At 34.6% G+C, this 16,872-nt stretch overlaps 2 protein-coding genes across 7 annotated transcripts in view; one reads left to right on the top strand and one right to left on the bottom strand.

The window, feature by feature from the left end:
- DACH2 (dachshund family transcription factor 2) overlaps positions 1-16,872 on the bottom strand; it is a 676,921-nt gene extending 660,049 nt beyond the window's left edge. For 4 of the 6 annotated variants that reach the window (XM_016943977.3, XM_024353029.3, XM_016943976.3 and 1 more), the window contains exon 1: positions 16,215-16,800. In XM_016943977.3, coding sequence (XP_016799466.1) covers positions 16,215-16,702 — 488 coding nt within the window. In that variant the 5' untranslated portion in view covers positions 16,703-16,800. Of the gene's footprint in view, positions 1-16,214 lie in introns of all 6 variants that reach the window. The other 2 variants (XM_016943980.2, XM_016943979.3) reach the window with 1 other exon arrangement.
- Positions 3,930-5,145, top strand: LOC107971165 (putative elongation factor 1-alpha-like 3). Its single transcript, XM_063804021.1, has 2 exons — positions 3,930-4,587; positions 4,622-5,145. The coding sequence occupies exons 1-2, from the start codon at positions 3,959-3,961 to the stop codon at positions 5,100-5,102; spliced, it is 1,110 nt and encodes a 369-aa protein (XP_063660091.1). The 5' UTR covers positions 3,930-3,958; the 3' UTR covers positions 5,103-5,145.

Genomic DNA, 16,872 nt, shown 5'->3' with positions numbered 1-16,872 from the left:
ACAAAAGAAAGGAAATCAGTATATCAAAGAGATACCTGCACTCCCTTGTTCATTGCAGCACTGTTTACGATAGCTAAGATTTGGAAGCAACGTAAGTTCCATCAATGGATAATGGATAAAGAAAATGTGGTACACAATTGCCCCAAAAAGAATAAAATACCTACGAATACAGTGAACCAGGGAGGTGAAAGGTCTCTACAATGAGAATTACAAAACACTGCTCAAAAAAAATCAGAAAAGATACAAATGGAAAAACATCCCATGCTTATGGGTCAAAATAATCAATATCATTAAAATGGCCACAATGCCCAAAGCAATTTACAGATTCAATGCTATTCCTATCAAACTACCAATGACATTCTTCACAAAACTAGAAAAAAAAAACTATTTTAAAATTTATATAGAACCAAAAAGGAGCCCGAATAGCCAAGGCATTCCTAAGTAAAAAGAACAAAGCCGGAGGTATCACATTACCCAACTTCATACTATACTACAGGACTACAGTAACCAAAACAGCATGGTACTGGTACAAGAACAGACACACAGACCAATGGAACAGAATACAGAACCCAAAAATAAGGCCTCACACCTACAACCACCTGATCTTTGACAAACCTAACAAAGACAAGCAATGAGCAAAAGACTCCCTATTCAATAAATGGTGCTGGGATAACTGGCTAGACATATGCAGAAGACTGAAGCTGGACCCCCTCCTTACACCATATACTAAACTCAACTCAGGATGGATTAAAGACTTAAATGGAAAACCCAAAACTATTAAAATCCTGGAAGACAACCTAGTCAATACCATCCTGGACATAGGAACGGGCAAAGATTTCATGACAAAGACACCAAAGGCAATCGCAACAAAAGCAAAAATTGACAAGTGGAATCTAATTAAATTTAAGAGCTTCTGCACAGCAAAAGAAACTATCAACAGCATAAACAGACAACCTACAGAATGGGAGAAAATATTCACAAACTATGCATTTGATAAAGGTAATATCAAATATCTATAAGGAACTTAAGCAAATTTACAAGAAAAAAACAAACCACCCCATTAAAAACTGAGCAAAGGACCTGAACAGACACTTTTCAAAAGAAGACAGACATGTGGCCAACAAGCATATGAAAAAAGCTCAATATCACTGATCATTAGAGAAACCAAATCAAAACCACAATGAGATACCATCTCACACCAGTCAGAATGGCTATTACTAGAAAGCAAAAAATAAATAAATAAATAACATGCCGGTGAGGTTGCGGAGAAAAGGGAACACTTATACACTGTTGGGCAGAGTGTAAATTAGTTCAACCATTGTGTAAAACAGTTTGGTGATTCCTCAAAGAGCGAAAAGCAGAACTACCATTTGACCCAGCAATCCCAGTACTGGGTATATAACCAACGGAATATAATCTGTTTTATTATAACGACACATGCACGTGTCTGTTCATTGCAGCGCTATTCACAATAGCAAAGACATAGAATCAACATACATGCCCATCGATGACAGAAATGGATTAAAAAAAAGTGATACATATACACCACAGAATATTATGCAGCCATAAAAAACGATGAGATTGTGTCTTTTGTGGGAGGCTGGAGGCTATTATCCTCAGCAAACCAATGCAAGAACAGAAAACCAAATACCACATATTCTCACTTATAAGTAGGAGCTAAATGATGAGAACTTATGAACACAAAAAAGTAAACAACAGACATTGGGATATACTTGAGTGGGGAGGTGGGAGGAGAAAGAGAAGCAGAAAAGATTATTATTGGGTACTGGGCTTAATTCCTGGGTGACGAAATAATCTGTATAACAAATCCCAGTCACATGAGTTTACCTAGGTTACAAACCTTCACAGGTATTCCTGAACCTAAAATAAACATTAAAAAAAAGAAAATGTGGTACATACACACAACGGAGTACTATTAGCCATAAAAAAGAATGAGACCCAATCATTTGCAACAACATGCATGGAACTGGAGATCATTATGCTAAGTGAAATAATCCAGGCACAGGAAGACACACATCACATGTTCTCACTTATTTGTGGGATCTTAAAATCAAAACAATTGAACTAATAGACACAGAAAGTAGAAGGATGGTTACCAGAGGCTTGGAAGAATAGTGAAGGGCTGGAGGGAAGGTGGGGATGGTTAATGGGTACAAAAAAAATAGACGGAATGAATAAGACCTACTATTTGATAGTACAATAGGGTGACTAGAGTCAATAAGAACTTAACTGTACTTTTTAAAATAACTTAGAGTGTAATTAAATTGTTTATAACTCAAAGAATAAATGCTTGAGTGGATGGATACCCCACTCTCCATGATGTGGTTATTTCACATTGCATGCCTATATAAAAATATCTCACGTACCCCATAAATACATACATCTACTATGTAACCACAAAAATTTTAAAAAATAACTTAAAAATAAACTTTTACCTAAAAAAGTGTATATACAAAAATGTAAATAATTTATTCTCAACACGTTTCAAAAATGTGCTATGGCAAGCTAGAATCAATCAAACAGAACAGGAGTAGTAAGAACATTTACCAAGGATATGTAAATGGACACTTTATAATTTTTTAATTAAAGTAACATTTACAAGAATACTAAACGAATATTACTTTAATACAACATGTATACAAATGTTTTATTAAGGTTTTTAATGCCACCTCAAATGGAATAACATTTCTACATTTTGCCTTCAGTTTTTTTTCTTTTTATTCACAGCTAATATTTGTATGTCCTTTGTTCCTGTTCATTATTAATCTGATTAATCTTACCACTAAAATGAAGACAATTAAAAGGGATAATTCATTCAAGAACTCTATGGATATGCCTTTATCAGTACACTCTATACTGCCTACTTCCCACCTATCAGTTAGTTCCTGGTCTATTCTCTATTTACATAAGAAACATTTTCTCATCAGGTTTTCTCCACCCTTTTTTAGTTTCATTCCTTTGTTCATTCCCAAATAGAACTCCATCAATGCTAACATGACCCAAATTTAGCCCACCTGTCTGTAAAATCAAGAGGCTTCCTAACTAAACAGAAAACTAAATTATTGAGCTTCACTGCCCCTTCTTTGAAGGAACATGAATCCATATGGGACAAAGGCTTTTACATATTTCCCACTAATGTAGAGAAAACCTCAAAAAAAAGGAATTCTTGGATTTCATTTACATTTAAAACTGAGAACCATCTTGGAAACAAAAAACAAAAATTAAAAAAAAAAGAAACAAAATACCAAACTGAATACACAGCATATCTGTCATTCAATTCAATGAGACAAAACTGTAAAGAATAATGAAAGCTTTAGGCTGCTCTGCCTATGGAGTAGTCATTCCTTTATTCCTTTACTTTCTTGATAAACTTGCTTTCACTTTAAAACAAGGAAGAATAATAAAAGCTTTAGATTGTGGCAGAATAGGGATTATGTAAACATCATACGACTTTACAAAAAAGAACATGCCCCTAAAATAACAAAAACCTGTCAGTCCTCTAGCATGACAAGGAACAATGCAAAAGAACTGCAAATTTAAGAATGTGGCTATATCAAATATACGTATACCAATTAAACACTGGAGCAGTTACTACTCTCTTTAGAGGTCACAATGTTCTATATGTGCCCATCATGAAAATGACTGCTCTTGACAGGATATAATCAGCATCAAGACTATATAATGTTCCTTTTCTTAATTGCAAGCTGAAAATCAATTAATTATTCTCTTCACAGAGTAGAAACGCTTCACAAAAATCTGATTTAGAGTTATACTCATCAATGCATTCTAACCCAAAGCTATAATTCCTCTGGTATCAAGAAATTTTTATTTAACTGAAGGAAGACAGTTATTTAGGGGTTCTGAACACAGGAAGGTGTGTTAAAGTCAGTAACTGGCCTCATGTAATTTGCCAGGTTTTGATCTGCTAACACCTGTAATGACTACTGTATCCATTAAGAACGTGATTACAGGGACATCTCAGGTTGACTGTGCTGTCCTGATTGTTGCTGCTGGTGTTGGTGAATTTGAAGCTGGTATCTCCAAGAATGGGCAGACCAGTGAGCATGCCCTTCTGGCTTACACACTGGATGTGAAACAACTAATTGTTGGTGTTAACAAAATGGATTCCACTGAGCCACCCTGCAGCCAGAAGAGATATGAGGAAATCATTAAGGAAGTCAGCACTTACATTAAGAAAATTGGCTACAACCCCAACACAGTAGCATTTGTGCCAATTTCTGGTTGGAATGATGACAACATGCTGGAGCCAACTGCTAACGTGCCTTCGTTCAAGGGATGGAAAGTCACCTGTAAAGATGGCAATGCCAGTGGAACCACGCTGCTTGAGGCTCTGGACTACATCCTACCACCATCTGGTCCAACTGACAAGCCCTTGCGCCTGCCTCTCCAGGATGTCCACAAAATTGGTGGCATTGGTACTGTACTTGGTGGTCAAGTGAAGACTGGTGTTCTCAAACCCGGTACGGTGGTCACCTTTGCTGCAGTCGATGTTACAACTGAAATAAAGTCTGTTGAAATGCACCAGGAAGCTTTGAGTGAAATAAAATAAAGCTTCGAGTGAAATGAAATAAAGCTTTATTCCTGGGAACAACGTGGGCTTCAATATCAAGAATGTGTCTGTCAAGGATGTTCGTTGTGGCAACATTGCTGGTGACAGCAAAAATGGCCCACCAATGAAAGCAGCCAGCATCACTGCTCAGGTGATCATCCTGAACCATCCAGGCCAAATCAGGGCTGGCTATACTCCTGTACTGGATTGCCACATGGCTCACACTGCATGCAAGTTTGCTGTACTGAAGGAAAAGATTGATCACCGTTCTGGTAAGAAGCTGGAAGATGGCTCTAAATTCTTGAAGTCCGGTGATGCTGCCATCATTGATATGGTTCCTGGCAACCTCATGTGTATTGAGAGCTTCTCAGACTATCCTCCTCTGGGTCACGTTGGTGTTTGTGATATGAGACAGACAGTTGCTGTGGGTGTCATCAAGGCAGTGGACCAGAAGGCTGCTGAAGCTGGCAAGGTCACCAAGTCTACCCAGAAAGCTCAGAAGGCTAAATGAATATTATCCCTAATACCTGCCACCCCAGTCTTAATCAGTGGTGGAAGAAGAATCTTTGAACTGTTTGTTTCAATGGGCCATTTAAGTTTAATAGTAAAAGACTGGTTAATGATAACAATGCATTGTAAAATCTTTAGAAGGAAGGCAGAATGTTTTGTGGAACACTTTGTTTTTTTTTGTTTTTTTTTTTTACATGTGGCAGTTTTAAGTTATTAGTTTTTAAAATCAGTACTTTTTAATGGAAACAACTTGATCAAAATCTGTCACACAATTTTGTAGATCCATTAAAACAGAGTTTAATCAGAAAAAAGTAAATAAAATTTAATATTAGAATAAGTAAAATATATTTAGACAGGTAAATATGCTGAGAACATTTTATAATGCACTGCAAAGCCAAATCAATGTTATTTTAATTTTCCACGTTTTTGAATTATATGTATTGTTTACTCTTCCTTCCACTAACGTAGGTTAGCTGAGAGTTAACCATGAAACAATAAAACTCAAACTAGATAATCTGGAGATGAGACAATAAGAATGTGGCAAGTTCTTAGTATCACCACTTCCCCTGATAAGGAGCCTTGCACATAGTAGGTGCTTACTAAATATTTGTTGAAATGAATTGAATTGGAAAATATCATGTTTAAAGTGAATATGCTAATTGGCTTATAAAGTGAGACCTAAAGATTGTATGCTTTGCATAAAATGTACTATGGAGTAATTTTTTTTCTATGAACAAATTCCCCTTTTGCATACCTCAGATAAAAACCTAGAGGGAACTCACAGATTTTTCTAAAAAATAAATTTAGAAGTTTAGCAGATTACAGGATATTTTCAAAGCAGCAAGCTTAACAGTAACATTAAACATTTAATTATACATGTTTGCAAATAATCTGGTTTTGTAAAGTTATTTACATTTAAATATAACATATTTAAGGGTCAATGTACTCTGGATGAACAAAAATAAACAACTCTCATCTCTGTTTTAATTTTTGGCATAATATTGTATAGGACCACATGCAAAGCAAATGATGCTCTAAGACTGAGGATCTTACTAGTTTAAAACTCTTAACACAAATCAAAGCAAGCTTTTTAACATAATTTTTTTAAAAATCCACAGTTGCATGTTTTACAAAAACGTGTGTCTCATGGATTGATTAACTTTATGAATTTTAAGAATTCATATCCCTTTTAACAAATATATATCATAAAAAGTTACTAAGGTCAATTAACTATGGTCATTCTTCAGTGGAAATACATGTTTTATTTCATGCTCCTTTTTATGTGTACTTTATAAGATAAGAACACTTTCTGCACTTATAAAACTAAAATACCTTGTTTTGTATCTTAATAACTGACTATTTTTAGTTGGACTTTTCTGGTATAATTCTGAAGACTGAAAAAAGATGTTTACTGATATAATGCATGAGGCAGATATGGGAAAGGAAATTTAAGGATTATTCAATAATAGATGTGGCAAAATTTTGTAATCTCAAATATTTCATAATTTAGTAAATATAATAGGAGAGATAATACAGCTTATACTCCCCAAGCTAATGATAGGATGATGGTAGTCTGTATGGTCTATGAAAGAACAGACTATTTGGTTCATTTCGTTCACAGCACCTAGCACCTAGACCACTGCCTGGCACCACAAAGAATACCGTTAATAAGTGCTGGATAGACACACACACACACACACACACACAGGCTATCATAACAAATCTAATCATGAGCGATCAAAATGGTTGTGAAGAAGTTTTTATTTAAATTCCAATAATTAAATAGATAGACATGAATTTTCCAAATGTCTACAGCTTAAAGACAATACAGCAAAAGACATACTCACTGGTTGCCACTGCACTCCTGCCTGGGTGACAGAGCCAGACCTTGTCCCAAACAAAAACAAAAACAAAACACACACACACAAAAAAAACCCATACTCACTGACGTCTAACTTATGTCCTCTGGGGAGGTCAACTTGCGGTTTGGTAATTAAACTTCCTTGGATTGAACCCAAAAGGGGAACCATATCATAATGTATCCCATCTTATCATCAGTAGTGTTATATAGAGCAAGTCTTCAGTGTCTGCACATTTACTATCATTTTAGAATGATCAAGGCTTTGACTACATATATAATATTTTATGGATGATCTTTTTTATCATATTAAAGTTTTTATATAGTTTCTGTGAATTTAGTATGCTTTAATATGGCATTAAACTCAAGATTCTTAAAATAGGTGCTCTGTAATTGCACCTATATACCCTGCTACCAAAGGCCATTAAGAGATAGTATAGTCTTATATGATAATTACATATGTTTTCAAAATGTTTTTACTTCAGTATAGCAGGATATCTCATAATGTATACATAACATACATAATGCATTAACAGTATGATAACAAAAATAAATTTTTCTAAATACTGTTCATAAAAATAAATACATAATTAATATTGTTTGTGATGATAGTACTATACTTTTTAGACAAACATGAGAAAAAGACTTCTCTCAAAATAACTGAAAGCTCAGAAACTAACATATTGCTGTAAGCTATAATGGTTATAACTGTTAATCCAATACACCTTTTATACAAACCCATAAACACATGAGTGGAAAAATAGCACAGATGTTCATCTCTAATGCAATTTCCATTCAATTTCCTAAGTGCGGTCCCTGTGTGCAAACTAGCTTAACGTTATGTTTAGCTTGCAAATTCTTTTAATAAATAATGAATGCAATAAAACTAGATCAATGGCAAGCTGAGAAATCATAAAAAAAAGGCTTTTGTGTTCAGGCTGTTGCCCATTTCAAACTTTAATCCGGCGACAGATCAATATTACTTTTTTCTTTTTAACCCATCACATAAATAGCAGATAGACTAAATGTAGCCCAAATGCTGTTACTAGCTAGTAGTTGCCAGCAACCTGATAAGATCATTGTACACAATTGCAATCGAATGCTATATACCTTTGTATACACATTACATTACACACCATTAAACAGTCAATTTGTTTAAAAATAAAAAGATTATATAGCAATAAAAATACTGTGGCTTATTATTTTTTAAACTTTCCTGTACCATATGCTTTTTCCAGTAGTATAATTACAAGGTTTCCACCACAATTTGCTCTAATAAACAAAGTAATTGTGATGGGTCAAAATAGTACACAGACACGAGTAGTTTCAACTTCAGGGTTCCTAGATTAAAGGAAATTTTACTCTTCAAAATTAATTACACCTGAAAGAACTAAGTTATTCTTTTAAATGGGTGGTGAGGAGGATACTTCATGCAAATTTGAGTTTCATTGGATTGGGCCTTAAGATTATTCAGGAAAAAAATCAAATCATTCTTTTTAACATGTATTTGTATTCTATTCACAGACTAGAAAGAAGGGAGGAAAACCCTCCTTTTACCAACTCATTTTGAATACACATGCATTTACTGTTTGAAAACAGGATCACAAGTCAACTGCCACAAGGGCTAGTGTTCATATCCAGTAGTATAAATCTAAATCACCAATAATCATTTTATGGTCTTAGGCTCACTTTATTTATTAATTCTTGCCTTTTCATAATATTTGAGCATCTCTACTGGGTTTTCACCTAAGGGAAATATCAAGAAGTCATACTTGCTTTGAAGATATACTTCATTTCAAATATTCTAAGTTCATATATTAGATTTTGATACCTTTACATGTGTATTTGTGAAAGGTTTATGGCATGATTACAAATTGTTTTATATTGGATTTAAAATTTCAGGATTAGTATATCTTCAATAACTGCATACTTTAACTATTTCTTACCTTTTGTTAAGGAACGTCACATACTGCAAAGAATTCTAATAAGAGGAATAAACGTGTGTATATGTGTATGCATAGTTGTATTCATTCAACAAATGTGAATTAAATGTCTAATATACACAGAACATTAGGCTTAATGAACCTTTTCAAAGAACGTTACTGGAGTTAAAAATGACTCCTCAGAAATTATTATTAAAAACCCAAGGTTTCGTTTTATGTAACAAATTCAGTTCTTTTTTTAAGGATACCATGACAGGTATTGATAAAGATATCTTTTTCTTAAAACATATTCAATTTTGCATAAAACAATTTGTGTTACTTCTTAAATTCACAGTCTCAGTATAATATTTTCACCAATTTTAACATACAAATTTAGTGTTGAAGAAGGATGTGGTGAGATACCACCATAAAGGCATTTACACATTTTAAAGAAAAACTGAAAAAAAGTTAACTATTTTCCATAATTTATTGAAGTTCATTTTCAACTTTTCTTTAAACTCTACCATAGGTAATAGTATACATATCATAAACATCCAACATTAGCCTAACCACTGGAGATACAATTTTTCCTGAATTTGAGATCTAAATAGTATCATTTAACGGTGTTTACTGTTTTCCTATTCTAATAAAGGTAGGAATAAAATTATGATTAAGGAATACTGTGTAGGCTTTCAAAGAGGATCTACTTCTAAAAACTGATTTTTAAAATATATATTCTTCAGAAAGCTGAATAAGAGAAAATTTGAACCTCCTTTTTAAAATTTGCATTTTCAAATATCAGACTAACTGAAAAGTTATATCACCTACAATATTAAATTCAAAATATTCACATCAATTGACAGCATTGTTTCTCTCTCAGAATCAAGGAAACAAAGCCATGGGTTAAATGAAATGAAGTACGGTAGTTATGATATTTAATGCAGGTAAGTAATAAATTTCACTAGCGTTATATCAAAGTTCCTTTTGGTGACCATATGTGTTTCTGTAGTTTAAGAAATTAAACTATAAAAGCATTTATTGCTACTGGATAATTTATGATTTACAAATAATTAGCAAGAATATAAATATATTAAAATGAAATAAATTTTCCTGGGATTTTCAGCATTAAAAAGTGAATAAATGATGAATACACAATGGACAGGCTGTCTCCTTTCTACTAAAAAAAATATTAAATCCTGAAGGGGTTCTAAATCCCTTCATAAGAGTATATTGCAGCTGCATTAAGCCAACAAAAAGCTTATTAGTAAGGATTTAAAAACTAACACCCTTCTGTAATCAATTTGGATACAGTATTATTCTATTTATAGTGACACTTTCAATGTGTCCCAATCATATATTACTAATTCTCATTTTTCCTCCTATGATTAAATATTAATGTAGAGGCACTATTAAGCAGCTACACTATATTTAGGCTTTAATATGTTGATCTCCACCATTTTGGAATAGTTCACAATATAGCATGAGTATTGAGACTCTTTCCCATGAAAAATCTTAAGATTGATTTGGTATTTTTCTCTGATTCTCAAATAAAATAAATTTAGTTGTTCTAGCAGAAAATGGAAAAAGGGATGCCGCCACTTTAAAAGCTTCAATCTCTTTGACATTGCTGGCAGTGTATGGGAACATTAATGCATCTGTCATGATAACAAGCTAAGAATAACATCTAGACATCAAACCGAGCAGAGAATCCATCTGAAGTGATTCATTCAGATCTGTCTCATTGATTTATTAAACACAGGGCAACATCTGCAGCCTCACAGAGCCGCTTGGTGAAATTAATGCAAGATCAATTCAAATGGAAAAAAGTGTAAAAGAGATAAATCAAAACACAATTTGCATGCAGTTCCACAATCAGGCTTATTGGGTACAAATGCTCAATTTCCCTTCCAAAGCAAATGTGTTTAAATGTTGTTTTATCTTTTTAGAATTGTGTGATCTGAAGTGACAGTGAAGAGTTTTGCAGGTTGAGATGGTGAAAGGGAAGAAAAGGAGGAAATAAATGCAACCAAAGGCTTTTTGAATATGCAACAAGAATATCATTAATACCTAATTGTTTTGCTTTGAGGGAAAGGTTTGATGTCTTTTTCACAAAAACATAATATTTTCAGTTTTGGATCAATTAGGATGGTTTTAATACATATTTAAAATGTATAGAGTAGATAACCCCAAATCATTTGTATCTCTAAACGCATAAGATAAAGTGCCACTGGATAGCTAGATTACCAACTGAAATATAACATGTTGTGATTAGGCTTTTCACAATTATATTTGTCTGCTAGAAGCATGTTAAAGACATCTATGAATTTCATTAAGACAAAATAAGATTACCTAAGAAAGCATCAAATAATTCAGACTTGATATCTTCTATAGGAACTAGGTATTTCCTGTGTAAAACCATATAAAACATTAATGTCTGAAGACCATCATGTCCTAATTATTTATTGACATTCATGTGCTATACATTGAGGATAATATGATACATAAAAATCCAAAGATATACTGCATCATGTCATGGATCATTTCTTTAATGTAGTATCCATCACCCAATAAATGAGTGAGGCACATATGAATACCAGCTAAAGTAGTTAAATACAAAACTGTTGGTTATTCAGAAGCGTATATTTAAAATGAATGTAAACATGGAAAGTCTATGCATTGGCATATAATTATAATTGCTTTAATTATAATCCTGACATCATTCTTCTCATAAAGGACAGAGCATTGTTGACCATGTGGCTGCTTTTAACAGACAATATGACTATCTCTTCATCGTCCTATAGAATAAAATGTGCATTTACTACACAGATTCTTTTCTAAAATGTTTTTATCATTACTGAAAATGTAAGCCATACAAAATATTAACTCAGGAAAGTGATTCAAGTTCTGCAAAAATTTGACATTGCCTAACTGTAAATGTAAAACATAAATTTTCAAAGTAAATTATGCTACTCTGTATGGATCATGAACTATAAAGTACTCATCAAGTGTGACTACAAAGCCAAACTCATTGAGCGTTCACAATAACCATATTTCTAGTATTTGAAAATAGTTTTAAAATGTTGTAAAATGTGCTTTGATATTAAAAATCTCTTTAATATAAAACCATATTTATGTTCTGTTTATATACTATCAAAATAACAAGAAACCACAACTGGAAATTTTACTTTAAAAACTGAATTCTATTTGTTTGAATATATGTTGAATCATGTCTCCAAATGCATTACTAAAATATTTTCTTAATCATACTTTCTTGTTTCTTCAAGCACCCATTTAACTCTAAATGACCGAATAACATTTAATCAGTTGGTCCTCAAACAAAATTAAATGCTGGTCATGAAATCTGACAATATTTTACTTTTATGTTGATAGGTAGGTAAAAAGAGAAACACTAAAATTTATTGATTGTTTAGTAATTTTCATATTTAGGAAAAACAATTTTTAATTTACTATTTTACTGCTGCATTAAACTTAGGAGAATTTAGTAAGAAAAATCTATTGCATAAGAGTGAAAATTGTCAACATTTACTTTCTAAACCTGCCTGTTCTCTCTGGTATTAAAAACTCTAAGTTTTCTTGCACAAAATATTAAACAGAAATCACAGTGCTTTATCTGCAAAAACAAAATCCAAAACAGTATAGTAATTTTTCCCATTTAGTGTTGATTATTTTTATCATCATTTAAAAAATAATCCTCAAAATCATATCCTTATAATTAATTTTGGAAGTTAATAGTCATGAAGGAAAAATGTTGTACAGTTCTTTGAAATTACAGTGATGTAAACCTTGACTTGTCGAACAGAACAATGAATGGTCAAGAGTTTTAATCTTACTACCTCTCTAGCAGTTGAAGCAGATATTACTTCTTAACTTATTTTCTAGGAAGACAACTGAATATTTTGATAATTGGCTAACAACAAAATAGTTAATAAAAGGCACTGGTAGTTCTTGCTGTGACTTTCAGTACTATCAAAGAAACAATTATGTATATATTTTACTCATTCATTTTTCTTCAGTGCACATAATGGGCACTGAAGCAAATCAAAATGTTACTTAGTGGCAATACCTTAAGGTCTTTGAAAATGACCAATTTGAAAACAGTCCATTTTGTGTGTTCTGGGATAGCACAGAAAGCATTCCAAATGCTCTAAGTCAGGACTTGTACTCTTCCCCACATACTCAACAGAGAGGGGAAGAAATGTTTATTATACAGAAAGAGAAAATTGCCAGTGACACCATTACAAATAGGCCTTCCATTCAACAACATATTATGAACATTTATCCATCAAGCGATGAAGATGAATCTCTTCTTTGAAATAAGAATAGTGTTTAAGAGTTTCTATTCGCTAAACATTTACTTTTTCCTTGCACTTCCCTCCCTGCTCTTAGCTAGAAGCACTAAGAAGTCACGAGTCCTGAAGGACAATCCTCTTTAGCCAGATCTCCATTGGTACATTACTCATCTTGGGGCATCTCTATAAGCTCTTCTGTTCCATCTTTCACTCTGTCTCAAGGCATCACTCTGCTCTTTTCCTGCATTTCTACTCTCTCACTGGCCTCGAGTCTCATCTACCTTACTTTGTCTCTCTTGGACCTCTTTCCTGTTTACATCCCTTACCTTTCTTTTCACTGAGTAGAAAAGTCACAGAAATAATGTTGATCTAAAAATTTCGCAATTTTCTTTAAAAATTCAGATTTTGGGAGTAACTTAAAGTATACATTTCTGTAAATAATCTTACCTAACATCATAAAGCATTTATTAAATGCATTATTATATTTTGTAATTTTAATAATGTGGTTAGGAGGACACTTCGAATCAGCAAAATTTGTTGATATCATTTTATAATTAATTAGATTTTTCCCGGAAATTGTGGTTGTCTTCTATCTAAAATTGCAATTTAGGTGTGTTTCTAGTAGTTTTCCTCATCTTCACTGATGGATTGCATTCATAGAATATACTTCATAAATTTTTACAATTAATAAAATTGCAATACTTGTAACACAGTTTTAAAATATGAATATAATAAACCAAATACCCGTAAAGAAAAGAAAATGCAATAGAAGGCACATGAATCACATCACAGATCTATTTCTTCCTACATATTTAATATTTATCACCTTTATACACACACATACACAAAAGCAATTCACACACATGAAAAGTTACTATTGCTGTGATAAGCAGTAAATAAAAGCTAATTAGATAAAATAATAACCTAAAAATACATGGTATAACAGGGTCCAAAAATATTACAAGATCACCTGCCTCTCGATTTTTCTTTTTTAGTAAGTAGCTCTGATAAAAATTAGGAAAAGTTTCCATTTATAGAGAAAAGTATCAAAAGCATATTAAAATACTAATCTATTTATTTGAAAATCATGGTCATAGGTTTTTCTCAAGAATGTGCAAATTAATTGAGGAAGGAAGAATTTCCTAAGTGTAATAATTGTTCCACTTTAAGAATGGGCATTTTTAGAGATGGGAGAGGGGGAAGAGAGAAAGAACAGGGATGGAGAGATGAGAGACTGATAAAGAGAGAGAGTTAATAAGAGAATAGGTTTTCATGTCTGCAATTATTTAAATGTTTGAGTGTTTTTGGATGGCAACAAATGAATTAGATGGCCACTATCTGAAGTCCCTTGTAACCTTTTTAGTTTGTGTACTAATAAAATGCTTTGTAGTCGAAATAAAATTGTCTTTTTACTCTTACAATCCATAATTGCCTGTTTTATTGAGGGAGCTGTTATCCTTTGTGTTTTCAGGCCATCTATCTTCCTTAAGAAAAGCTGATATAATAAACCAGCTTTGTAAGCCCTAAATATGAATCAGGTAGGAGTTCTCACATAAATAGTTTTCTGTTTAATTGCTTGAACACAGAAAAACACTGCTCAATTGAAGAAAAGAAAGAAGAAGGAAAAAGCTTCCCTTGTAAGTTCTGCAGCATTATCTTATTGCAGCAGTAAGCAACAGTTTGCCTACAAGTTGTCAGTATCATTCAACTATACATGGCAATTTGGATTTTACAACAGATGTGGCAAACTGTTACAGTTTTAGTTCACAGACCCAGAGATTTTATGATTAAAAGTTCATTTTGAGAAAGTTGTTGGTTTTTAATTTTATTTTTGCAAAATAATAAGCAGCAGTGCTGTTTTACAACAAAATCCTTTGCTCCTTTTAACCACGTGATGGTGATTTTTGTGCCAAATCTGTGCTTTCCTGAGATGTTACCAAACTGGAGATGGAATAAACACTAGAAGACTAATTCACAGGCGTTTAAAAAGTCAGATAATCTTGAGTATACTTTTTTTCTTTTTAAACTCAGAAACATTGAACACAATTTGCTTCTCATATACAAATGGACATTTATTCACTAGTGTACTTCTAAACTGTGATATGAAGGAGGTACACTTACAACCAGGGAAGCTGGCCATCATCATTTAAGGAATTCTGTCTTTAAGGGAATGGGATCCTTCCAACTGTTTGCCTGGAAGAGCTGAGAGCATCCTCTCTAGAAATCTGCCAACTTGTACACCAACCTCCAATCCAGTCCCAGCCACAGGGATTCATGCCCCACATTGCCCTCTGCAGATAACCCAAAATGGACGATCCCAGGAAAGTGATATTTGTCGTCGTCCTTTTGTAAAAATAGTATCCATCGACTTTCCTGTATCGTGTACTGGGGAGCTTTGCGCAGCAAGCATGAGCATACGTTCTCACGCGCACTTGCACACATACACACCAACACCACCACAAACAACAACACCACACACCCCACACATTCTCACAACAAACACACGGGATGGGGATCGAATCACCCTCTGGGATGGATTCTAGACTTCCCACCCCCTGCATGCCCCAAATGCTGTGTTCTGGCTTGCCAGCTTAGGAGCCCAGTTTACAGCTCAGCCAGCCCCCAGAGAAAGCCCTTGGTATCCGTGTTCAGAAGAAAACCTATCCGACCCGTGCGGCCACAAAAGAGCAGAAAGAAAACCAAATAGAGAAATTAACAAATAACCACGAACAGCCAAAAGCCATGCAAGATATGGGCAAAAGGCTGGAAAGTTTCAATAGAGGACTGCAAACTCAAGTTTGCGGGACTTTTTTAGACCCAAGCCCTTGCACTGAGCGTGGACTAGAAGGCACCAGCATTAATGAAAGCTTCTAGTCCTCTTTCCCCACCGATTTACAGCGTGAAGAATAGAGGCAAACTAGTTAAGACTCACTCTACAAACAAAGTTGGATGAGGGTGGTGAGGCATGCAGAAGAGGCCAAAGGGGTAAAAGAAGTGGGAGAGCCAAGAAACGAGTGTCTCACCTGGCATTGGTGCAATCGGTGAACAAAGTTTCGAAGTCTTTCCTGGTGATGAGTTTGCAGCGGTTTACCCCGGGCTGGATGGCCCCCAGCCCGCGGAGGATCCGGACCTGCTCAACAGTACACACCACGGGGGATATATCCAGTCTCTTCAGCTTGGTGTACACAGTGTGCAAGCCTCCCACCAGGTGCTTGAGAAAAAGATCAAAGACTTGCGGCAGGCAGATCAGTTCCTGGCCGTCCATCAGGAACGAAGCCACCTTCATCCCGTGCATGTCGACCATGCGGCACTCGTTGGTGTTGGTGTTGCCGCTGCCGCCGCCTCCGGCACTGTTGCTGTGGTTATTAACCATGAAACTACTGATCATATTAGGAGTAAGACGAGGGGGCTCTCTGGGAGTCGAGTACAGGGGTTCGGCCCGGAATAAGCCCCCCGGGACGCCGGCGCCGCTGGAAGTTGCAGAGATCACTGGAGATGCGGAGACAGCCATGGTCACTCTGTCTCTATCGTGGGTCCTCCGGCCCTCGCTTTCTCGCCCTGACTCCTCTAGATCCCCTCGCACTCACTCCCTCACTCTCGCTCTCTCTGGCGCGCTCTCGCTGGCTCCGAACTGTTCGCAAGTCTTCAGCAGCCGGCTCACGCTCAAGCTCAACAAACAGT

The sequence above is a fragment of the Pan troglodytes genome, chromosome X, assembly GCF_028858775.2.
Source record: "Pan troglodytes isolate AG18354 chromosome X, NHGRI_mPanTro3-v2.0_pri, whole genome shotgun sequence".
NCBI lineage: Eukaryota > Metazoa > Chordata > Mammalia > Primates > Hominidae > Pan > Pan troglodytes.
Note: the sequence above shows the minus strand (reverse complement) of the source record. Positions and strands in the feature narration are given on the sequence as shown.

Coding starts and splice junctions, on each gene's coding strand:
- LOC107971165 (XM_063804021.1), top strand. CDS start 3,959: ATGACTACTGTATCCATTAAGAACGTGATTACAGGGACATCTCAGGTT. Junction 4,588..4,621: donor GAAGCTTTGAGTGAAATAAA/ATAAAGCTTCGA, acceptor ATAAAGCTTTAT/TCCTGGGAACAACGTGGGCT.